Below are 25317 nucleotides of genomic sequence, written 5' to 3'. Positions count from 1 at the left end.
CAATCCCACCCAGACCCTATCCCCATAACCCCACATATTTACCCTGCTAATCCCCCAGGCACTAGGGTCAATTTAGCATGGCCGATCAACGTAACCCGCACATCTTTGGAGTGTGGGAGGGAACTGGAGAGCCCCGAGGAAACCCACGCAGACACGGGGAGAACGTGTCAGTGACCTGAGGCAGGAATTGAACCCAGGTCCCTGGGTCATCACTAGGCAGCAGTGCTAACCACTGTGCCTCCCCATTCCTGCCAGTATAACTGAAGTGATTTGCACGTGAAGCAAGGGCAAGTGATGCGTGTGCTGATTGCTCACAACATTGAGAGAGCCGTGTGCTCCCTCTGTGTCCAAAGTGTTAATGTTTCTTACCATTTGAGGTTGATAGTTCTTTTAATGTACAAATGATTAAGTATTTTCTATGACTTGTTATGAAATATTCGGTGTGTTTTAAATGTTTTTAATCTTATTCATGGTGTTATGGTGAGTGAACAAGCCTGAATTCAATCTTGCGGCCCTCCGAGATGAAGGAGGGTCACTCATGGGGCCCACTCACTAGCCTAGGTTGGCCATCACTGTACTAGACTGATGTTGACCGATATAGACGGATTTTTAATTAGTAATGGGTTGGAGGGTTATTGTGAACGGGTAGGAAAGTAGAGTTGAGGCCAAGATGAGATCAGCCTCGATTGTATTAAATGGCAGAGCAGGCTTGAGGGGCTGAATTGCCTACTCCTGCTCCTAGCTTTTATGTTCTTATGACTTCAAGCAGTTATGGAAATTTCCATACTATTTTGAATCAGGTTCATTTTTTGACAAAAAAAGTCAAACATATCAAAAGCACTGATGGCATCGGTTACACAAATCCAATTTGAACCTGAAAGTTAACGTGTTATGCACCACATAAAAATCCAGAGATTGCAGCATGTTTTGAGAAGATCATAAGCTAAAGGAGCAGCATTGGGCCATTCGGCCCATCGAGTCTGCTCCGCCATTCAATCATGGCTGATAAGTTTCTCAACCCCATTCTCCTGCCTTTTCCCTGTAACCTTCGATTGCCTTACCAATCAAGAACTTATCCATCTCTGTCTTAAACACACTCAATGACCTGGCCTCCACAGCCTTCTGTGGCAATGAGTCCCTCTGGCTGAAGAAATTCCTCCTCATCTCAGGTCTAAAGGGCATTCCCTTTACTCTGAGGCTGTGCCCGCAGATCCTAGTCTTGCCTACTTTGATACCCTTGTTCATAACTTGAAAGCACTTGGCTTGTTGATAAAGTAAGACTAAAATGCGCACTGTTATGCGTGTTGAGGCATAGCCCTTTAAGGAAATGGGTCAGGTGACCTGGAGTGTGGGGTGAGCTGTTGGGATCCGCCCTGAGTGGGCAGTCAACATTTGAAGTGTGGAGCGAGCAGACTGAATGAAGAATTGTGTTCCCTGATGCCTGGCTGTGGAGTAGTTTTTGAGGAGATCGCCGAGTATTCAGAGATTTAACAGACACAGTGACGACTAACCTCATTTTATTAAAAAAAAACAATTATTCCATAAACACGGCCAAATGTAAAAGTGCATTGCATCAACGAGGTAAAAAAGAACCAAAACATTGAACACATGTGCAAGACTCAGTACTTTCCAATCACAGAATTCTAACGACTGGAATATATTACAGAGTTCTAATAAAATAATGTCACTGGTAGCATGAAACAAAACAGAAGAACCGAGAACCACATGATGTAACTAAAACATTGCTATCTCTGGATTCCAAAAATGTGTAATTCAATTAAGAAATGTAATTTGCTGGTGATGTTTATACATTTCTCAAGCAAACATGAATCTGAGAGCATTATTTCAGGACGTTTAGGCCCTGATTTTACCGGCACACCCAGTCCGATTTTGGGGCAGGCGAGGCTCGCAGAACGGCATTCTCCGCTGGCCACGATCTTAAGAGCCTCAGGCGGGCGTGCCGGTAAAATTCTGGCCTTAGTGTCCAAGGGGGAAAATAGTCTTTCTCGGATTGACTCACTTATAGTACACCACATTGAGACTGATAAAACTATATTTCACAAAAATCAGAGTTTATTCCACTAGTACAAAATGTTTCCGGGGAAAGGAATTTAGTAAACTGACAAATAAAAAGGCACCAATTTTATGCTACATTGAGATATTTACAATTCTGTACTAAATTATTATTGCTACTCAACCAACTGATGCCTTTCTTAATGTCCTGAGTATTATTTTCATAATTGGTGTCATCTACCGAGACTAATGAAGATGCCTGAAATTTCTGCTCAGGTTTGTTGAAGAAGTAGTGACTGTGATTTTCATCCCCATATTAACTAGCAACTTCCCTCTGCTACTGACCGTTTGGGCCACTTGAACCGTTCTTCGATTAGAACAGCTACTGAACTTTCTCATCGCGTTAGGCAATCCTCATCGACTCTAGACTTTTGGCCAACTCTACAGGTCCAACAAGCAACCATCCTGACCTCTTGTACAAACAATAATAAATCTGGATCGTACAGTTTATACAAAAATGTTGGTATGGGTTTCGGATCTCAACGTGATTTCAGGATTTGTACTCAAATTAGTTCCAGTCTCAATTCTTCTTGTTTACTGCAGGATGACTCATCATACGTGTCTGATCACCCACTACAAAGCAGGAACTCTACTGCTCTTTATCAGCAGAATCCAAACACTTATGGTGGGATTTTCCAGCTGCGCTTGTCCCCAAAAACTGGAAAATCCCGCCCAAGATCAACGGACCTTCACATGGTCTGCTCCACCCCTCCCCCTCCTCCCCCGCCCGCTACAATTTGCCTCACAGCTCCAGGGACCTGAGTTCGATGCCCCGCTTGGGTCACTGCCTATGTGGAGTTTGCACCTTCTCCCTGTGTCTGCGTGGGGTTTCCTCCGGGTGCTCCGGTTTCCTCCCACACTCCAAAGATGTGTGTGTGTGTGGGTTAGGTTGATTGGTCATGCTAAATTGCCCATAATGTCCCGGGATGTGTAGGTTAGCGAGATTAGCAGGGCAAATGTGTGGGGTTGTGGGGATAGAGCCTGGGGTGGGATTGTTGTCGTTGCAGACTCGATGGGCCGAATGGCGTCCTTCTGCACTGGACAAATGCAAAGCAAATTCCCATGGTGGGCAGAATGGGAAAACTCCCCCCCCCCCCACCTTGGATCTTATTTTGGCTGTCCTGTTTCATGTGGAGAAAGCTTACATTAGTCAGAATTTGAAAATGAAGAAATCAGACAGTTATGGTTTGGCTGATATTAAGTTGCACAGATGTCAGACACCCAGACGTGGCTATCTACACAACACAGACAAACTAGCCAGCATGAGTCACCTTGCAGCTGAAATGGCAAAGCAGCAGTTTCTGAGACTGAGCTTCTGAAGCATATTTTATCAGTTATGTTCAGCTCCCTCTCATCATTATCATTAATTGCTTCGGCTGAACTTTCAAGGAAATATTGTGGAGAGAACAGCAATGATTTAGGGAGTTTTAAAAACCTCCTGTCTTTTTAATGTGTTAGAAATATAAATCCAGCATTCGACTGACAGTACCAGCAAGTCAGAGTGAAATACACATTGAACCTTAGAAAAGTTACAGCGCAGGAGGCCATTCGACCCATCTTGTCCATGCCAGCCTGAGGATACATTCTTTATTCTAATTCAATAAATTTTAATTTGGACTAGGAATTTAGAGTAAATATGTACAGCACGGTGTGGACTGAATGTGAAAATATGATTTTTAATTCCATGGGTGGTCACCGATTGTAGGATACATTCCTTATATTGTGCACCTGCCATTAGAATAATCTGACATTCTTTTTTTTTTTGCAGTGGACAGTCAACTTCCAAATGTGAAGCGATTTCAACCTGTGGCGGGCTCGCAACTCTCGCACTTGCCAACCGGGTGCTTCCTGGTAACACGGAGACTGAATAATTGGAGGAAATTTTCACTTTGATTGATGAACTTTGAAGAATCGAATATTGCTCCTCCTGATCTGATTGCTGCGGACAGACACATATCTTCAGCTGGCAACTGAAAAACAAAAAGGCAGTTGGGTGATGTCTGAATGGGATCATTTGGCCGCGATCACACGTCGGAATGTGTGGCGAGATTGGTGTTTGTAAAATTGCATGCTCCCTTTAAAAAGGTGGTGTTTTTTCCGTGTTTAGAAAGTTAAAAAAAAAACGCAGATGCCTACGGTGCCAGTACACAGACTGAAACATTTGTATCAAAGGCAGATAAGAAACAGCAAGGTTGCTTTGGCATTAGGCTTTTGATTATTTTTTTGAATTTGGCCTATCATTTTAAATTAGGCACTTGGATGCCAGCAACATATTTGATTTGAAATTGATGTTTTGGTAACCTGTAAAGGATGTGGATATGTCATCACAGGTATAAGAGAACAGGCAGTGGGACAAAAGCAGAGACAGCAAGTGCCCTCTACCACAGCTCATAGCTTTTAGCTCAAAGCCTCGGCTAGATAGCAAAGAAGAAAGAAGGCAGAATATTCCGGAAGACGCCAAACCTGGTTCTAATTTAGAGAGTGACTAAAATTCTATTTCTTTTGTTAATGAGCGGGAATTGTATTTAAGCAGCATTCCATTAGAATCGTGGTTGATTGGGTTTGTTAATAGTTTAGTTAACCTGTTCACTGTTAGTCAGATAAATAAATTGTTACTTGTTAATTTTACAGAGAGTCTTTCTGAAGGGCAGTTAGGGATGGGCAATAAATGATGGCCTCGCCAGCGACACCCACACCCCTTGGATGAATAAAATAAACTTGGCAAGTTCAGATTGAGTGAGCCCAAGGAATGAGAGAGACATGAAATCAAGATAGAAATCAGCTTCTGTAAAAAAGGGGAAATGATGATTTAACAACAGCGGAGGTAGAAATACAAATGGATTTTCGGCTTTGACACTGATAAAATTACACCGTGCAGTTCTAGATCATAACACTATTTTAACATTTCCATGTGACTTGAAATTGAAAGCTAGCCTCAGTAATGGTAACCATGAGATGATCAGGTTTTGATTAATTTCAGAGAGCACTGACCTATTTTCTGCTTTAAGACATTCTACAATCTGACCTTTAGGCCACTATTCAACCTTCTTTAGTCTTTAACACCATCATTAATTAACACTATCATCAATACTCCCTTTGTCTTGTGTCCATGACATCTTTGTCAAATCTCTCCTTGTTCCCACCTATCCATGACTTTCTATTTTGTTCCACCCCCTCTTAAACAGTATAAAATCAATCATATTTCTCCCTCTCTTCAGAGTTGAAGAACAGTCTTATAGACTCGAAACATTAACTCTGTTTGTCTCTCTACAGATACTGCCAGAGCTGCTGAGTTTTTCCAGCATTTTCTGGTTTTATTTCAGATTTCCAGCATCCGGAATATTTTGATTTTACTTATGAAATGGTCATCGATTGTCGGAAAAACCTACCCCGGTTCATTAACCTTCTTTAGGGAAGGAAATCCGCCGTCCTTACCCGGTCTGGCCTACATATGACTCCAGAGCCACAGCAATGAGGTTGACTCTTAACTGCCCTCTGAAATGGCTGAGCAAGCCACTCAGCTCAAGGGCAATTAGGGATGGGCAACAAGTGTTGGCCTTGCCAGCAACTTTCATATCCCATGAATGAATAAATCAACACAACAATATAATAAATGCAGAATACTGCAAATGCAGAATCTGAAACAAAAACAGAAAATGCTGGAAAATCTCAGCAGGTCTGGCAGCATCTGTGCGGCGAGAATAGAGCTGACGTTTTGAGTCTGGATGACCCTTCGTCAGAATAAATCAAAACTTGTGCAATACGGCAGTTCCATAAATCAACAGAAACAATTTGACAAATGGATTTTTTGTATGTTTTCTTTCTGTCACAGGTAAAATTTCTATCTCAATACATTATAGCTACATTTCAACATATTTGCCCAAGCTTTACTAGGGCACAGTTAAGAGAGAAAGCACACCAGCGCACTAATAAATGTGACAATTTGTGTGTAGCTCTAATGACTTTTTAGTTGATTTTTAGACCTGTGGATTTGGCAATAAGGAAAGAGAATTAAATTATTTATTCTGCGATGAGTACTGATTGCTGTGTGCGTCAGCGAGTTTGTTATCTTGACATTAACAGGCTTGATGGAATTGCTGTCTGGAGAGAAAGCAGCTGAAGATAAAAAAAAAATGATTTCTTGTCCTGGGTAATGGGAACAATTTGTTTTCAGAGATTGAATCAGATGAAGAATTCTGTACATTTAAAATCTTCTCCCTTAAAGAGAATCTTCCCTTTGAAGCAGTGTAAACTTACCGCAATGTGATGGCGTAATGGCCAGCTCCCAGCATCGCTGACTCTGAAGAGATTGCTATCATCCAAGCCCATAACGCTGGCGTCACTCTCTCCATTCTTCAGCTGAAACTTCATGTCCTTCAGGACGTGCAATACAATCCCCGAGGACGTCAGCAAGTTCTGCAAAGTGGCTTCGGACGACTGACAAAACAACAGAAATTATTTGTGGGGTCGGGACAGCTCTGACAAACTACTCCAAAGCAGCATCTGGGATGAGTCAGAACAAGACAAATTCATGCTCCCTTTAGATCACAGCCATCGCTCCTCACGCCAAGTCCATATTCAATTTAAGTTTATTTATTAGTGTCACAAGTAGGCTTACATTAACACCGCAAAGAAGTTACTGTGAAAATCCCCTAGTCGCCAGACTCCCTTGTTCGGGTACACTGAGGGAGAATTTAGCATGGCCGATGCACCTAACCCACACATCTTTCAGACTGTGGGAGGAAACCGGAGCACCCGGAGGAAACCCACGCAGGCACAGGGAGAACATGCAGACTCCGCACAGGCAGTGACCCAAGCTGGGAATCGAACCCGGGTCCCAAGCGCTGAGTGGCAGCAGTGCTAACCACTGTGCTACCATGCCGCCCATTGGCAATGATGTGACATAAATGTGTTGCTGCTACTGATACGCTGAGGCCCAAGGACACGATTTTCCGATGGGTGTTGGGACCCCACCCCCCCCCAACAAGGTCAGGGTCAAATGGGGGTCAGAAGCCTACACTGTATGGGGAAAAGACACTTTCCCCTGAATTGTTTAGTGTGCTGATTCACTGAAATAAATATACAATAGAATCAGCAGCCAGGTCATTGTTGTTAGGGTTGCCAACAATAGTTTATTCCGTCATTTTCTTTAGACATTTCTCTTTACCAGATATAGAAATATTGACATGGGGGAACAAGGCTGTCTGGCTGACAGTCGAGCATCGTCCTATTGGGTAATGAGTCTTTTTGCTTCCAGTTGGAGTAGGAAGACAGTGCGTCACGATGATGGATGTATTGGCCGACTAATGGCTGGAGTGTTGGGGTAAGTCATGTGATGAAACCTCCAGGAATATATTTAATCACAGTTGGTAACCTGAATCATTGGGCAGAGGGAAGGCTGGCCTGCTGAATCCAGGCCGACTGGATTAAATTCATTCTGCCAGTCTAGTTACCCTGGCACTTTCCAAAGCCATGACATGCTGCAGCTGTACAGAACATTAGTAAGGCCTAATTTGGAATATTGTGTATCATTCATAGAAATCATAGAAACCCTACAGTGCAGAAGGAGGCCATTCGGCCCATCGAGTCTGCACCGACCACAATCCCACCCAGGCCCTACCCCCACATATTTTACCCGCTAATCCCTCTAACCTACACATCCCAGGACTCTAAGGGGCAATTTTTTAACCTGGCCAATCAACCTAACCCGCACATCTTTGGACTGTGGGAGGAAACCGGAGCACCCGGAGGAAACCCACGCAGACACGAGGAGAATGTGCAAACTCCACACAGACAGTGACCCGAGCCGGGAATCGAACCTGGGACCCTGGAGCTGTGAAGCAGCAGTGCTAACCACTGTGCTACCGTGCCGCCCTGGTTGCCACACTACCAGAAGGATGTGGATGCTTTGGAAAGGGTACAGAAGAGGTTTACCAGGATGTTGCCTGGTATGGAGGGCATTAGCTTTGAGGAGTGGTTGGAGAAACTCGGTTTATTCTCACTGGAATGACGGAGGTTGAGGGGCGACCTGATAGAGGTTTACAAGATTATGAGTGGCATGGACAGAGTGAATAGTCAGATGTTCTTTCCTAGGGTAGAAAAGTCAAGTACTAGGGGACATAGGTTTAAGGTGCGTGGGGAAAAGTTTAGAGGAGATGTGCGAGGCAAGTTGTTTTTACACAGAGGGTGGTGAATGTCTGGAACGCGCTGCCCGGAGAGGTGGTGGGAGCAGGTACGATAGCGGCATTTAAGGTGCATCTAGTCGAATACATGAATAGAATGGGAATGGAAGGTTACGGACTCTGTAAGTTCATACTGCATCATGATTGGCGCAGGCTTAGAGGGCCGAAGGGCCTATTCCTGTGCTGTACTGTCCTTTGTTCTTTTGTTCTCTATCACCTAACAGGACAAGTAAAAAGGGCAGCATATATATATGGGAACACCACCACCTGCAAGTTCCCCTCCAAGCCACTCGCCATCCTGACTTGAAAATATATCACCGTTCCTTCACTGTCACTGGGTCTAAATCCTGAACTCCCTAACAGCACGGTGAGTGTACCTACACCACATGGACTGCAGAGGTTCAAGAAGGCAGCTCACCACCACCTTCTCAAGGGCAATTATGATTGGGAATAAATGCTGCTCTAGCTGGGGACTCACATCCCTATGAACAAAGAAATAAAATCAACCAGAAAGCCTCATGTACATTTGTGCAGAGATTTCCAATTCTTACAACTCCAGAAAGGTGACAAGAGGAAATAACCAATGCAATGAAATATAGACACTGCTTTCTCTCTGTGATTGATACTGGCAATGAATATTTACTCAGACAGGCATAACAAGTCTCAGTTAATTAATATGAAGTTACCTTATAATTCCGCTGACATCTGGAACAAGTCAGCAGAATGGCACTCTTGGTCGCTTCAATACGGAAAGGCCACTGCGTTACCAAGTTCACAGCAGCTGGCACATTGCGAGAGATATTGCGGCTGAACGTCAGGTTACTGGTGCAGATAAAACAGGTGTGAGGCATTCACTGTCAAATCATTTAACATCCTTTTTCTGAACTCTTCTATTCAATCCCTGGTAAGTGCTGAGTCTAATCACATCAATTGGGTAGAACTTCCCATCTTCGTTTGGGTGGAATTCAGGTTGCAATCCTTCAGGTCTTCCTCTCCGCTCTATTCCTGTAACCCCGCTCATTTACCAAGGCTAATCCCCTAACCTACACATCATTGGACACAAAGGGGCAATATAACATGGCCAATCCACCTAACCTACACATCTTTGGACACTAAGGAGCAACTTAGCATGGCTAATCCCCCTAACTTACTCATCTTTGGACACCAAGGGACAAATTAGTGTGGCTAATCCCCCTAACCTACACATCTTTGGACACTAAGGAGCAATTTAGCATGGCTAATCCTCCTAACCTACACATCTTTGCACACCAAGGGGCAATTTAGCATGGCCAATCCATCTAACCGGCACATCTTTGGATTGTGGGAGGAAACCGGAGCACCCGGAGAAAACCTATGTAGACACGGGGAGAATGTGCAAACTCAACACAGTCACCCAAGGCTGGAACTGAACCTAGGTCCCTGGCGCTGTGAGGCAGTAGTGCTCACCACTGTGCGGTTAATAAAGGAGAAGGGGCTGAACCATTTTGTGGGCAAGAGGCTGAGCACTCAATGAGAGGCTGGGCTGCTACAGTGGAGTCTCCAGGTTTGGGAAAAGACAAAGGGCTGGCACTGGTCGTTCATTGGTAGAAAGCAGCGAGTCTCCAAAAAGGGGTCTTTCTCAGGGTGGAGGGCAGTAACCAGTGGAGTGTCACAGGGATCAGTGCTGGGACTACAGCTCTTCATAATATATTAATGATTTGGAGGAAGGAACAGAATATACTCTGGCTAATTTGTGGATGATACAAAGGTGGGAGGGAGGCAGGTTGTAAGGAGGATAATTAGTTTACAGGAAGATATTGAGAGGTTAAGTGAGTAGATAGAAAATTGGCAAATGGAATTAAGTGTGGGAAAATGTGAGATTGTTCATTTTGGAAAAAAGTATGAGAAAGTGGATTATTATTTAAATGGAGAGAGACTGCAGAAAGCTGGAGTACAAAATGACTCGGGGGTCCTTGTCCATGAAACCCAGCATACAGGTGCAGAAGGTAGTAGGGAAGGCAAATGGAATACTGCCTTTATGTCAAGGGAGCTGGAGTATAAAAGTAAAGAGGTGTTTCTGCAGCTAAGGTACTAGTGAGGCCACATTTAGAATACTGCATACAGTTTTTCTCCCTTATTTAAGGAAGGATACATCATTGGAATCAGGACAGAGGAGGTTTACTAGGATGATCCTGGGTATGGAGGGACTGGCATGTAAGGAAAGATTAAACAAGTTGGGTCTGTACTCCCTGAAGTTCAGAAGAACGAGAGGTCATAGGATTGAAACATATAAGATTCTTAGGGGGTGAGACAGGATAAATATTGGGAGGATGTTTCCACTCATGGGACAGTATAGGACCAGAGGGCACAGTTTCAGAATAAGGGAGTGCTCATTTTAGACAGATTTGAGGAAGAATTTCTTCTCTCAAAGAGTGGTGAATCTTTGGAATTCTTTACCCAGAAGCTGTGGAGGCCGAATCCTTGAACATTTTCAAGGTTGAGATCGATAGGTTTTTAATCAGTCGGGGAATTACGGGTTATGGAGAGGAGATAGGAAAGTGGACTTAGCGAGTGTTAGAACAGCCATGATCTTATTAAATGGTGGAACAGGCTCGAAGGGCTGAATGGCCTCCTCCCGTTCCTATATCTTCTGGTCTTACACTGCCCCTCAAATGATATTGGAGGCTATTTTCAGCCAGTGAGGCCATTTCTCTTGTGGCTTCACAAGGTTTCTAGCAGGAGGTTGGAGAGTTTCAGGGTGAAGTGGTCTATCCATTCAATGGGCAAGAAACATCGAATTGACTTTATCCAGTGTAAGGCCACAACAGGGCTTGTAAGGACTGCAATTAATCTCACTGCATTAGCCCACTAACTATAAATGGAGAATAGCTTTAAGAAATCCTCCTGAGCACTTTGATAGTTGTACACTTTAAAATAAAGATTTTGAAGTGATTTTCTATATAGTGTCATAGAGTGATGGAGGTTTACAGCATGGAAACAAGCCCTTCGGCCCAACTTGTCCATGCCACCCTTTTCTTTTTAAACCACTAAGCTAGTCCCAATTGCCCACATTTGGGCCATTTCCCTCTATATACATCTTACCCATGTAACTGTCCAAATGCTTTTTAAAAGACAAAATTGTACCCACCTCTACTACTACCTCTGGCAGCTTGTTCCAGACACTCACCACCCTCTGTGTGAAAAGGTTGCCCCTCTGGACACTTTTATATCTCTCCCCTCTCACCTTAAACCTATGCCCTCTAGTTTTAGACTCCCCTACCTTTTATGTATCTTATTATATATTATGCATTTTATGTATCTTATGTATCGTTAAAATACCTAGCACCAATTAAATAGCACCATCTGACAACCAAGCGCTGCCATAAGAACATTCCCAATGGATAATTTTTGCCCGGGAAAATGGGATATTTTTATACTACGAGCATGTTCTATTTCACAATAGAGAAACCCTTGAAAAGGTTTCAGTACCAATCTGAGCGCGGCTCATCTGAACAACCTTACCCCAGCTCCTTTTCCAAGTGCCACGATGGTGACGTCGAGTTATCCCTCTTGACAACAAGGAGGTGCTGCTCATGAATCCCATCATCGGCAAAGGCAATGAAACCAAACTTCACATCGGTGATTCCTGGCAAAGAAAGACAGTCATGGATATTCATGTGACAAACGTTCTCTTCACATGCGGGTTGTGAAATTAGCAGCATTGTCCTTTCCAAATAAATATCGACAAAAAAGAAGCAACAAGATTTATAATCCATCGAATCCCTACAGTGCAGAAGGAGGGCATCCGGCACATCGAGTCCACACTGATCCTCCGAAAGAGCACTCTACCTAAGTCTATTCCCCTGCCTTATCCATGTAATCCTGTGCGTTGACCATGCCTAACCCACCTAACCTACACATCTTTGGGACACTAAGGGGCAATTTAACATGGTCAATCCACCTAACCTGCACATCTTTGGACACTAAGTGGCAGTTTACCATGGCCAATCCACCCTACCTGCATATCTTTCGGCAATAAGGGGCAATTTAGCATGGCCAATCCACCTAACCTGAACATAGAATCCTCAAATGCAGAAAGAGGTCATTTGGCCCATCGAGTCTGCACTGACCACAATCCCACCCAGGCCCTATCTCCATAATCCCATGCACTTACCCTCGCTAGTCCCCCTGACACTAAGAGGCAATTTAGCATGACCAATCCACCTTATCCGCAACATCTTTGAACTGTGGGAGGAAACTGGAGCACCCGGAGGAAGCCCACGCAGACATGGGAAGAATGTGCAAACTCCACACAGATAGTGACCCAAGCCGGGAATCGAACTCGGGTCCCTGGCGCTGTGAGGCAGCAGTGCTAACCACTGTGCCACCCCTTTGGACTGTGGGAGGAAACTGGAGCACCCCGAAGAAACCCACAAAGATTGTTGGGGGGAGAGATGGCTCTGATGCGGGGGGAGGGGGGGGGGGTTTAATCTCAATTTGAGATCGGGGCATCCTATTTACTCAGTGGAGTCCACCTTGCTGGCATCTTGAGATCCCGCCCCTCAGGAATTATGGCACAAAACACATCCCCTTGCTTTGTTTTGACAAAGTGTCAGAAGATCCGGTGAGAAAAACCTGTCGGTTTCCTTGGGGAAGCCGGAACACACCAGTTTCAGTCAGAAACAGACACTTTGCCATTTTTTGCACAGAGATTGGGATGTCCTTTTTAATCTCAAATTGAAGATAATGAACCCGCTTCCCCATTATAATCAACATCAGAGCATCAGGACACAGCACCCACCCCCCCTCCCTAAATGTGTTTGGAAAATTCCACCCCTAGTCTTTGTTAATCTTTCCTGCTGACTGGTCTCCATGTTGTCTCAATGCTCCTTCCAGCATCTTTTCCAGTCCTTGCTTTTAAGACAAGCAATGTGCCGAATAGATTAAAACAGTAAGGGAAAAATTACCTTGTTTTTTGAAGGTTTCCACCAACGAGTTAATAAGTGAGGGAAGTTTTGTAACGATAGGCCTGTTGCAGTCTCTTTCTTCAATAATGAAGAGGACATCTGCTGGTTTTAACGTCAGCCATTGCTTCTTATCTACCACATCATCATTTTGCATGCTGTCACTCACTTTGCCAGCCACTACAAGAAGACAGAAACATCTGAGTACAGCATCGCAGAGAGACACTTTGATTGCCTGCCTTTAGGAGCAGAACCCCTCTGGTGGATACTGTTAATGTGAATCCCCAAATTATACCACTGGTTGGGGCTCGGAAATATTTGTTGCAACTGTCACAGAAAGTGATGTTACAAATGATTATTTCATAAGACAGTAAGTTTTGACAAGATTTGATTTGATTTATTATTGTCACATGTCTTAGTATACAGTGAAAAGTATCGTTTCTTGCGCACTATACAGACAAAGCATACCATTCATAGAGAAGGAAAGGAGAGAGTGCAGAATGTAGTGTTACAGTCATAGCTCGGGTGTCGAGAAAGATCAACTTAAAACCCTTCTAGGAAACTACAAGCCCGAGATAATTGGTATTCCTCTTTTTTAAAAATCATTTTTTCATCCATAGCTCTGCTTTCCATCTTGCACCGAGTCCAGTTTTCCCATGACGCTTGCTTGCTGGCCTACATTCTTTCTCAGTTATGTGGTCCCCTGATTTTAAAATTCTCTTTTTTTTTTGCCAAATCACTCCCCATTTCTATAATCTCCTCCAGCCCCGCAAACCCTCCATAATATTTGCGCTCCTCTAGAATCATAGAATCCCTACAGTGCAAAAGGAGGCCATTCAGCCGATCGAGTATGCACGGACTCTATGACAGAGCATCTCACCCAGGCCGAGCCCCTGCCCTACCCCCGTAACCCCACATATTTATCTCCGCTAATCTTCCTCGCCTACTCATTTTTGTACACTAAGGAGCAATTTAGTACTGCCAATCCACCTAACCTGCACATCTTTGGACTGTGGGAGGAAACTGGAGCACCCGGAGGAAACCCAAGCAGACACAGTGAGAACATGCAGACTCCACACAGTCACCCAAGGCCGGAATTGTACCCAGGTTTCTGGTGCTGTGAGGCAGCAGTGCTAACCACTGTGCCGCCCAATTCTGGCCCCTTGAGATCACTGATTTTAACTGCTTCCCCACTAGTGGCTGTGTCCTCAGTGCAATCTGGTCTATAAGGTCTGGAATTCCCTCCCTAAACCTTTCCCACTTTCTCTACTCCTTTAAGCAAGGAATGATTGTCCTTGTTCGAACATGTCTTTGCTCCAGTCATTGTCATTACAAAAGGAATGCATTTAAATTTGATAATGCTCACTCTTCCACCCATCAGGAATTTTCTGTCTTGTCTGAGCTCTGCTGAGGCCACTCGTGTTAAACTGTGCCAGCTGTATTACCCACTCAACCACCCAACCTCCCAATGCCATGGTCTAAGAGAAAAGAGAGAAGCTTGGATTGTAGAGTAGAGAAGGTCAGAGGAAGATTTGACAAACGTACTCAAACTCACAAAGGGGTTTGACAAAGTAAGTAAGAGGAAACTGCTCCCTGTGGCAGTCGGGTTGTTAACCGGAGGAAACAGATTCACGGTAATTGGTTAAAGAACCAGAAGTGATATCTGGAGAATGTTTGTTATGTTGCAAATTCTTATGATCTGCAATGCAATGGGGAGTGAAAGCAGACTAAATAATACCTCGCAATAGAGAACTGGACGAAAAGTTGAAAGGGAAGAAATTGCAGTGTGAAATTGCAGCAGGGAATTGGGACTAATTGGAAATCTCAAAGAGATGAAACAGATACAATGGACGGAATTTTCCTCCCTCTGTGCTGCAAGATATGTTCAAATCAGGAAACAAACGTGCCAATTTTCTCACTCATACTCATGCAAGTTGAAAAATACACTCGATGACCAGGTTTTCACCCCCCGTCCCCCGTCAGTGGGGGGATTCCTTCCAGATTCCAGCCTACCCAAACCACACAGCAATCCGGGACGGGAAAGGTAAATCCAAAACTTAACTGACTTGGATCTTGGATGGGAAATGGGCAAGGGGCTTATATCAGAAGCCCCTTCTGAAGTCTCTCCCACCCTCCCTCCCTACTCCCTTAGGGTCTGGTGGCCTCCAGAACTTCCTCTCCACCACCCGGTGTCCCCCCTCCATCTCCCCGACTCTGATAATGACTCTTCCCCCTCTCAGTCCTTCCCTACCATCCCCATCCTGGGATCCCTTGATTATACATTGGCCTCAGTGCCAGGACCTAGTCTCGGGAGTCTTCAAGCATTGCCTCTTCAGTCCACTGCAGTTCCTGTCACTGCAGGGACTGGAATCCTGCTGACTAACCTCTCTTTCTCCACTAAGTGAGGGGTGGAGATCCTGCCTGCAGCCACTCGACAGTCATTTGAGGGTGAAATAGCTGCAAGGGGCTTGGGGTTGGCAAGGAATCTTTAGAGGGGCAGATGTGAGACCCATATGGAAAAGGAGAACAGAGACATTAATTTCCTTCCTTCACTCACCACCCTGATCGATGCAATAGCAGATGGCTATTGCTGCTTTCTCTTCCACTGAGAAGGAGTGTGAGATATTGTACCAAGGGGTCAGCAACAATTGGTAAGAATCCGTTAAAGACTGGAAAGGTGAACGGGGTGTCACACCGCCATGAAGAATAAAGGTACAACTCTCTCTTTGAGAGGACAGTGCTGTTAGCCAGTTTTCTAACTTTCAAGAAAGCAAAGTTCCAGTTTTTTGAGACCCACAAAAAAGTTACAGTGCAGAAAGAGGCCATTCAGCCCATTGCGTCTGCGCCGGCCAAAAAAGGGAAAAAAGAATCCAGCCGCTCATTTTAATTCCAGTTTCCAGCACCTGGTCCGTGGCCTTGGAGGTTCCAGCACTTCAAATACAGATCCAGGTAGATTTGAAATGCGTTGGGCATTTCAGCCTCAACCACCAACTTAGGCAGTGAATTCCACAGATCACCCTGGGTGAGAAAGCTTTTCCTCATGTCTCCTTTAATCCTTCTACAAATCACCTTCAATCTGGGCTCCCTGGTAATTCACCCCTCAGTTAGGGGGAAACAAGTCTTTCCTGTCTACCCTGTCTAGATCCCTCAATATTTTGTACACCTCAACTAGGTCACCCCTCAGCCTCCTCTATTTTAAGGAACAACCCCAGCCTGTCCAATCTCTCCTCATTGTTGCAATTTTCAAGCCCTGGCAACATTCTTGTAAATCTCCTCTGCTCTCTCTCTCCAGAACTGCACACAAAACTCCAGCTGTGGCCTAACCAGTGTTTTATACAATTCCAGCAATACATCCCCGCTTCTGTGTCCAATACCTCGCCCAGTAAAGGAAAGCATTCCATGTGTTTTCTTTGCCACCTTGTCCACTTGTGCTGCCACCTTCAGGGACCTGTGGACATGTACCCTAAGGTACCTCACTTCCTCAACCCCTCTCAGTATCTTCCCATTTATCGAATATTCCCTTGCTTTGTTCACCCTCCCCAAGTGCATTACCTCACACTTTTCTGTAATGAATTTTGCAGTACTCCCGCCGGAATAAATTTTCCAGTGCTTTCCCTGGATCGAATTTTACAGCACTTTCTCCGGAATAAATTTTACAGTACATTTCCCAGAATGAACTTCACAGTATTCTCTATGGATTGAATTTTACAGCACTTTCTCCAGAATAAATTTTGCAATGCACTCTCCGGAATAAATTTTACAGTACATTTCCCAGAATGAATTTTACAGCACTTTCTTAGAATTGAATTTTATAGTGCATTTCCCGGAATGAATTTTGCAGTACTTTCTCTGGAATGAATTTTACAGTGCATTTCCCGGAATGAACTTCACAGTACTTTCTCCGATCTGACATTAACATTACCAATATGACTGATAAAAAGTGGCCAAGTTTACCACATTGTGATGGAATTTCCAGAGGAACAAAATTCCTGTTGCACAAGTGGACAAAAGCGGCTGCGAGGTTACAGGCTGGCTGAAGGTTTGAGGATTCACACATATCACTCAGGCACATGTCATAGAAAGGAAGTGGATCTACCTAAAAATAAGGCAGAAATGCACAAATGTCACGTTATGAGGCATACATTAATAACTTAAATATTTATCATAAAATCTGTGAAGATTTTCCTCCCCCCTCAAATGTCCCTTTCTTACCCATCTTCCCAAAAACAACTTTTTTCCTTTCAGAATTCAACTTATTTTAAAAAATCAAATTAGAATGAGGAAAGAAATGACTCTACCTTTCTCTCTATCTGTCCCTGTTTGTCACAGAGATGTTAGAAATTAAAATCTCAATATCACACAGGTATGTGATGTTAAATATTTTCCAATTGTGAGCTAAACATGGGTATGTTGAGTTTATTTAGGATATTGTCATGAGTTTCTCTTGCCCTTCTGTGGTGTATCATACATCCCAGGCTTCTCCAAGGTTCGGCCTGTTGGATGGATGTAGCCTGCAAAGAACCTCTATATGGCCCCCAAGGCAGCTTTCAAAGTTCCTGTCAAGAAGCTGGCTTCCAAAGTAAGATCCTGCTCAGAGCTGCTTAGAAATTCTGTGGGGCTAACTTCATTCCGAATCCTTCAATCAGAGCCTGTTTCTCACCCATGTTTGCTGCTGATAGGCTGACTACTGAGCGGTGGGGCTGGCTGGAACATGAGGATGCAGACATGGCCCTTGGTGCTGGAGCACAAGGAGACAGCTACAGCAGGTCAGGGATGGCAAAGTCTGGGCAGGCCAGGGAGGCAAAGTTCCCTGGGAGGAGAGAGTGCGGGAGAGAGTGTGGGAGAGAGTGCGGGAGTGAGAAAGAGAGTGGGTGAGTGAGAAAGAGAGAGAGTGAGAGAGTGTGTGCACGCGTGCGTGTGTGTGATCGGTGCCTGCTGCCGGCCTGTCCGGTGGGAATAAGCCCCACCCACTGATTTTCAGCGTGAATCTCACTCAGGGTCTCTGCAGTGCACAGAGTGGGAGATTCATTTTGAAAATCCCGCTTAAACAAAAACAGCGGGAGTTACTCCTGTTTTTATGCTAATTTGGCACTTAGAATTATGTTGGGAGAATCCTGGCCATTATGTCAATACATTCTGTGTCTATTTAATCGCCCTTCAACAAATCTGCACAAATCTAATGAGTTACTGATGATATTCATAATGGCTTTCCTCTGAACTCTTCCTAATGCATTTATAACACACACTTATTCACACCAGATTACCTCCCTATAGTCGTTTGACTGATTTAATATATACTTCCTCCTTAATCTCTTCTCATGATGGCCACAAAGTGATTCCTCCCTTGCTTCAGGCCTTTGCATAGATATTGTAGAATGAGTAAGCATCTGTGCTTTAAAACAGATTTAAAAGCTTCCTATGGCTATTCCTCATGGTACACCTATACTTACAAGGTGGAAATTATCTGCTTTCAAAATATTTTATTGGCCATGTTTTGTTTAGCTTATTGATGTTAGCAGTGAGTCGTGCGACATACTTGCATACTTATTCACACTAAACTGTGTCTTCCAGAAAAGCAGTGCTGCCCTGAAATATTTCATGTTGACTCTGGCAGTGAAAGATCCTGGAAATTGTCCAGGAACCAGATTTGCCAGGAGTTTTCACAGCATCTTTTTGTGGGAGGAACCTCATCAGCCTGTCTGATGTGACCCGCTTATATTGGAGGATGCAGAGACCCCCCCCCCCCCCAATCTTTCCCCAAAGCCCCTCTTATTAGTGCTCAGCACAAGGTTGGAGGCCAGTGAGGTGAGGGAGATGGGCGGCAGGGTGGCACAGTGGTTAGCATTGCTGCCTCACAGCTCCAGAGGCCCGGGTTTGATTCCCAACTTGGGAATCAATCAACCTAACTCGCACAGCTTTGGAGTGTGGGAGGAAACTGGAGCACCCGGAGGAAACCCACGCAGACACGGGGAGAACGTGCAGACTCCACACAGACAGTGACCCAAGCCGGGAATCGAACCCAGACCCCTGGCGCTGTGAGACAGCAGTGCCAACCACTGTGCCACTCCATTTTTTTAAATAAATAAATGAGAATTAATTTTATTTCACCAGTACAATTTTCATGATGAAACATTTCAAAACATTGCAGTCTTAATTTAACAATTGTTTCTTCAAAGAACACAATTTTGGTTTCTAGTGCATAGTTTTAGCATTGCCCATCCTGGTTTTAACAATGAAAAGCATGATAATAACAAGGCAAAACATGCGATGCTTCAGACTCCTCAGTTTCACTTGTAAAATGCAAGAGATAGTGATACACAGAACCAGGGCCGTACCGAAACATGTACACAAGGTAACATAAGGGCACTAATTGACATTCATGGTGGCACAGTGGTTAGCACTGCTGCTTCACAGCTCCAGGGACCAGGGTTCGATTCCCGGCTTGGGTCACTGTCTGTGTGGAATTTGCACATTCTCCCCGTGTCTGCGTGGGTTTCCTCCGGGTGCTCCGGTTTCCTCCCACAGTCCGACAGACGTGCTGGTTAGGTGCATTTACCCGAACAGGCGCCGGAATGTGGCGACTAGGGGAATTTCACAGTCACTTCATTGCAGTGTAGTATAAGCCTTACTTGTGACTAATAAATAAACTTTAACTTTTTTATCACTTTCTGGTGACGTCTAATTTCTGAGTTTTATTTCTGAACGATGAGGCTATCATTAAGATGCAAGATACTTAAAACCGGAGTGATTCTGCCATTGGCAGGGTGCAGTAACTTACCACTCTGAAACAATTTCTCAGTGGTGAATAAGCACCTTTGAATAACGCTTTGCAGATGTATTGAAAAGCACTCCCGAAGCATAGCTTAACCTTCTTGCCAGGAGTGTGGCACGGTACATCGATCTATTACAAACAGAGGAAAGATAGTTAAGGTTACAGAATCAAAGACAGGTTTCAGCATTGAAAGATGCCACTTGGCCCATCGTGCCTGTGCCGACTGAAAAACGAGCCCCCCCCCACCCCTCCCTCCTCCCCAGTCTAATCCCACTGCCCAGCGCTTAGAGTCATCAAGAGTTTACAGCACAGAAAGAGGTCACTTCAGGTGTCTGAGTCCCTGCAAAATTGCCATAGTGATGCACTGCATTCTGTGATGAAGTATCATAGCACAATAGTCATGTTTCCCATGCTAACTCACTCTAATTGTGCAGTGGCATTGGATCAATTGCAAAACCACAAAGGGAGTGATATTTGTTTGAATATTTTTGTGCGGAAATTGCAGCGTGCTTTTCATTCTGCGTTACAATATAAATAGTGTTCTGTATTCACTCATCCTGCAGGTTTATATCAATTCTACAGCTTCATGTTCGACGGTGACAATCCCAGAACTATGAATTGTAGCCAGCTGAAATGCTAACCTTCCACCGAGTACATGCTTCTGAGTGTCCCGTTACTCACTACAGTAAACATATTAACCAGGATTCCGCCACGGACCGACTCTCAGCGAGACTGGAAAATCCTGGCGACGGGCAGGGCTGGAAAATCCTGGAATCCTTAACACCAAAGTCAGCAGCCTAGCCTCGGACCCAATGACAGGATAGAGCCATCATTTTGGATGGCACGATAGCAAGTGGTTAGCACTGCTGCCTCACAGCGCCAGGGAGCTGGGTTCAATTCCAGCCTTGGGTGACGGTGCACAGTTGGCACGTTCTCCCCGTGTCTGCATGGGTTTCCTCCAGGTGCTTGGGTTTCCTCCCACACTTCAAAAAGAAGTGCAGATTAGGTTGATTGGCCATGCAAAGTTGCCCCTTAGTGTCAGGGGGATTAGCAGGGTAAATATGTGGGGTTACAGGGATAGTGGGTGGGATTGTTGTCGCTGCAGACTTGATGGGCTGAGTGGCCCCCTTCTGCACTGAAGGGATTCAATGTTCAATGATTTTTATGGATTTTCCATTTGCCATTAGATCAGTTGCCTCATCCCCTAGCCTGCAAATGCACACAGCCAGTTCAGTTAGTCATGTATCCGGGGCATAATGCAAAATAGCATCTCAAAGCTAGCACATAGATATATGGGGGTCGAACCAGCTCCCTGCCTGGTATTTCCTGATACAATGCACCCAGACCTGCCCCTGTAATGAACTTAAATGGTTGAGTGGAGGCTTTGGAATGCTGTTTTCTGCATGTAAGCAAGGTAAAAAATAAAGCAAGGCAAAATACTGCGGATGCTGGAATCTGAAACAAAAACAGAAAGTGCTGGAAAATCTCAGTAGGTCTGACAGCATCTCTCTCTCTTGCTCTGACTCAAAATGTTGGCTCTATTCTCTCTCCACAGATGCTGTTAGACCTGTTGAGATTTTCCAGCATTTTTCTGTTTTTGTGTGCGTGTAAAAATAGAGTGCCTTTTAAAAACAATTATTTTTTCTCTTAAAATTAACAACCAGGAAAACAAATCTTTCAGGTGTTAAATTCCTCTCCAATCTCTTTCAGATATCTATTTCACTCTGACTCTTAATTCTTTTATGGGATGTGAGTGTCACTGGCAAGGGCAGCATTTGTTGCTCAACCCCAAACACCCTTGAACTGAATGGCTTATTTGACCACTTCAGGGGGCAGTTAAGAATTAAGCACGTTGCTTTGGCTCTGGAGTCACATGTAGGCCAGACCTGGTACAGACGGCAGATTTCCTTCCCTGAAGGGCATTAGTGAACCAGATGGGTTTTTGCAACAATCAACAATGGTTTCATTACTGAGACTAGATTTATATTCCAGATGTAACAAAAAATAATTGAATTTAAATTCCACCAGCTGTTGCGTTGGGATTTGAATCCAAGTCTCCAGAGTATTAGTCTGAGTCTCTGGATACTTGTCCAGTGACATGGATGGAGTGGCTCGGGAGCAGCTGTTCCCCTTAACTGAAGGATCAGTCATGAGGGGGCACAAGTTCAAGGTGAGGGGCAGAAGGTTTAGGAGGGATGTGAGGAAAAACCTTTTTACCCAGGAGGGTGGTGGGGTCTGGAATGCGCTGCCTGGAAGGGTGGTAGAGGCAGGTTGCCTTGCATCCTTTAAAAAGTACCTGGATGAGCACTTGGCACGTCATAGCATTCAAGACTATGGTCAAGTGCTGGCAGATGGGATTAGGTGGGAGGTCAGATTTTTCTAATGTGTCAATGCAGACACAATGGGCCAAAGAGCCTCTTTTGTACTTTATGATTCTATGATTCTATAACATTACCACTATGCCACCATCTCCCAGTATCAGGTCTTAGCTCAGAGGACAAGTAAATTATCTAAATTACTTTACACTTTTGGTCAGTAGGTTTAGTCCTCCCTAACATCAGTTTAAAGTTTAAATTTATTTATTAGTGCCACAGTAGGCTTACATTAACATTGCAATGAAGTTACTGTGAGAATTCCCTAGTCGCCACACTCCGGCACCTGTTTGGGTACACTGAGGGAGAATTTGGCATGGCCAATGCACCTAACCAGCACGTCTTTTGGAGTGTGGGAGGAAACTGGAGCACCCAGAGGAAACCCTCGCAGACGTGGGGAGAAAGTGCAAACTCCCCAAGCTGGAAATTGAACCCGGGTCCCTGGCGCCGTGAGGCAGCAGTGCTAACCACTGTGCCACTGTGCCATACCATAAATTGATGAATAATAAGACATAGGCCGGAACTCTACCACCTTGCCCGCCATGGAATTGGAGCGGGCAAGGGTCCAACAACGGAAATCTCCATTGACCTCGGGTGGGAATTTCCAGCCTTGCCCGAGCAATAAAATACAATAAACCATTCCTATTCCAGGATAGAAACATTCCTCCACACGACCTAAGCAAATTTTGTTTGAACTTGTATCGGTGTATTTTCTTTTTGCTTCAACCATTTCGGACACGAACAGTAATTCACTCACCATCTTGGAATTTATGAAGGAGGCGACATTAACCATTCTTATAACTTCTTCAACATTGAAAGCCTCCAATCTAATGTGTTTCATGCTTTATTTGAAAGTATGGCACAAATAGGTGTTAGACTTGTAGATTTTATTCCAGTTTAGTCAGAGGAAAGATGTTTGCTAAGCTTTGGCTAACCTCTACACTGCAGCGTAGCATTGTGACGGGGTCACATCTGTTTGCAACTTTAAAATAATCAAATTCACTTAAAATAAAGCCAAGTAAAAATCAGAAAATACTGGAAATGCGCAGCAGGCTTCCAGAATTTGACAAACTAAGACAGCTTATTGTTTTACTTGTGATCCTCTATCACAGTGCTGTCAAATTCATTAATCCCAATGATTGAATACTAAATGAAAATGAGCAATACAGATTGTCACTGGGGTATATAAGCCCAATATGAGCATTTGCACAGTGTATGCATGTGTTCTTAACCCTTTCTGTTTGTAAAGCAGTGAGCAAAGAGCTGGATATCAACTTTGTACAGTTGTGAATGACAAATGATAGTGAGTTTGCAGCCTGTATAATCCCTTGTTGACTGCAGTGGGAATGAAAATCGAAAGGGCTTCTGACTCACCATGACCTGTTTTGTAGCACTGTGCACAGTCAGGTCTGTTTATTTGATTGTGTGTGCTTCACATCCTCAGTTACAGTTTATTGATTAGCTGGGAAGGCGATGGTCTAGTGGTATTATTGCTGGACTATTAATCCAGAAACTCAGCTAATGTTCTGGGGACCCGGGTTCGAATCCCGCCACGGCAGATGGTGGAATTTGAATTCAATAAAAAATATCTGGAATTAAGAATTTACTGATGACCATGAAACCATTGTCGATTGTCAGAAAAACCCATCTGGTTCACTAATGTCCTTTAGGGAAGGAAATCTGACTCCTTACCCGGTCTGGCTCACATGTCCTTACCCGGTCTGGCTCACAACCACAGCAATGTGGTTGGGGCGGCACAGTGCTGAGCACTGCTGCCTCACAGCCACAGGGACCTGGGTTTGATTCCTGGCTTGGGTCACTGTCTGTGCAGATTTTGCACATTCTCCCCATGTGGGTTTCCTCCGGGTGCTCCGATTTCCTCCCACAATCCAAAAATGTGTGGGTTAGGTTGATTGGCCATGATAATTTTTCCCTTAGTGTCCCGGGGTGAGTAGGTTAGAGGGATTAGCAGGATAAATGTTGGGGTGACGGGGATAGAGCCTGAGTGGGATTGTTGTCGGTGCAGACTCGATGGGCGAATGGCCTCCTTTGCACTGTAGGATTTCAATGATTTCTATGACTCTCAACTGCCCTTGGGCAATAAATGCTGGCCAGCCAGCAATGCCCATGTCCCACGAATGAATTTTAAAAAAGCTGCTGAAATAGTGTGCGGTGCCATGGAAACACCAGCAACACTGTATGTCGTTTTTAGCTGGTCCAATCAGAATAACTGCTCCGGGCGAGTGAGTCAATAACAGGCAGTGCCAACAGGGTCTGCCAAGGAAAAGGGCAGAGGACAGAAGGGCCAACCATGATCTGGGCTCAGCCTGGTGTGTCTTGTTGAGTGAGGCAACTTTCTCAGCTTTGTCACTCCAAAGAACTGCCAGCGACTGCGGGACAGAAACCTGGGCCAGAATTTCCAACCTTGCCCACAGCTAGGATTCTCCAGTCCTGCTCGCTGGCAACAGTGGTGAGGTGCGCAGAATCCCCGCCCTGGAATCTGTACTAAATTGTGTCGTGTATGATTAATATTGGAATTCCAAACTTTGCTGAAAGAGAAGATGACAATGCTTTACATTGCATGTTAAGTGGGAGCAATTGGGACCAAGAGTGGGAAATCACCCAGGACTCAACAATCACCACATTGGCTAAGAACTTGGGAGCATTTTATGATTTTATTTTGGACAATTTTTCATAGAATCCTACAGTGCAGGAGGCCATTCGGCCCATCGAGTCTGCACTGACCATGGCCCCACCCAAGCCCTATCCCTGTAGCCCCATGCATTTGCCTGAGCAAAAGTTTTCTTTAGCTTATTGAAGAAAAGCTACAAACATCAAACTAGGAAACAGCAACAATGATTGCAATTGGTTCAAATGTTGGATTGATAGTGAACCAGGATAAGTAGCCAGTTTCTAAGGTTCAGAGTGTTTTATTGTAATTGCAAGATAAAGTCAGAGGGGCGAGATTTTCCATC

At 44.5% G+C, this 25317-nt stretch overlaps 1 protein-coding gene across 1 annotated transcript in view; it reads right to left on the bottom strand.

Annotated features, from left to right (window-relative positions):
• Positions 1-1501: 1501 nt before the first annotated feature.
• LOC144510541 (uncharacterized) overlaps positions 1502-25317 on the bottom strand; it is a 109342-nt gene continuing 85526 nt past the window's right edge. The window contains exons 26-32 of the mRNA XM_078240052.1: positions 19977-20099; positions 17153-17294; positions 13202-13378; positions 11757-11880; positions 8942-9077; positions 6331-6510; positions 1502-4043 (exon numbers count right to left, since the gene is read on the bottom strand). Of these exons, the coding sequence (XP_078096178.1) occupies positions 3873-4043; positions 6331-6510; positions 8942-9077; positions 11757-11880; positions 13202-13378; positions 17153-17294; positions 19977-20099 (1053 nt within the window). The 3' untranslated portion in view covers positions 1502-3872. The remainder of the gene's footprint in view (positions 4044-6330; positions 6511-8941; positions 9078-11756; positions 11881-13201; positions 13379-17152; positions 17295-19976; positions 20100-25317) is intronic.

This window comes from Mustelus asterias, chromosome 23, assembly GCF_964213995.1.
Source record: "Mustelus asterias chromosome 23, sMusAst1.hap1.1, whole genome shotgun sequence".
NCBI classification, from domain to species: Eukaryota; Metazoa; Chordata; class Chondrichthyes; order Carcharhiniformes; family Triakidae; genus Mustelus; species Mustelus asterias.
Note: the sequence above shows the minus strand (reverse complement) of the source record. Positions and strands in the feature narration are given on the sequence as shown.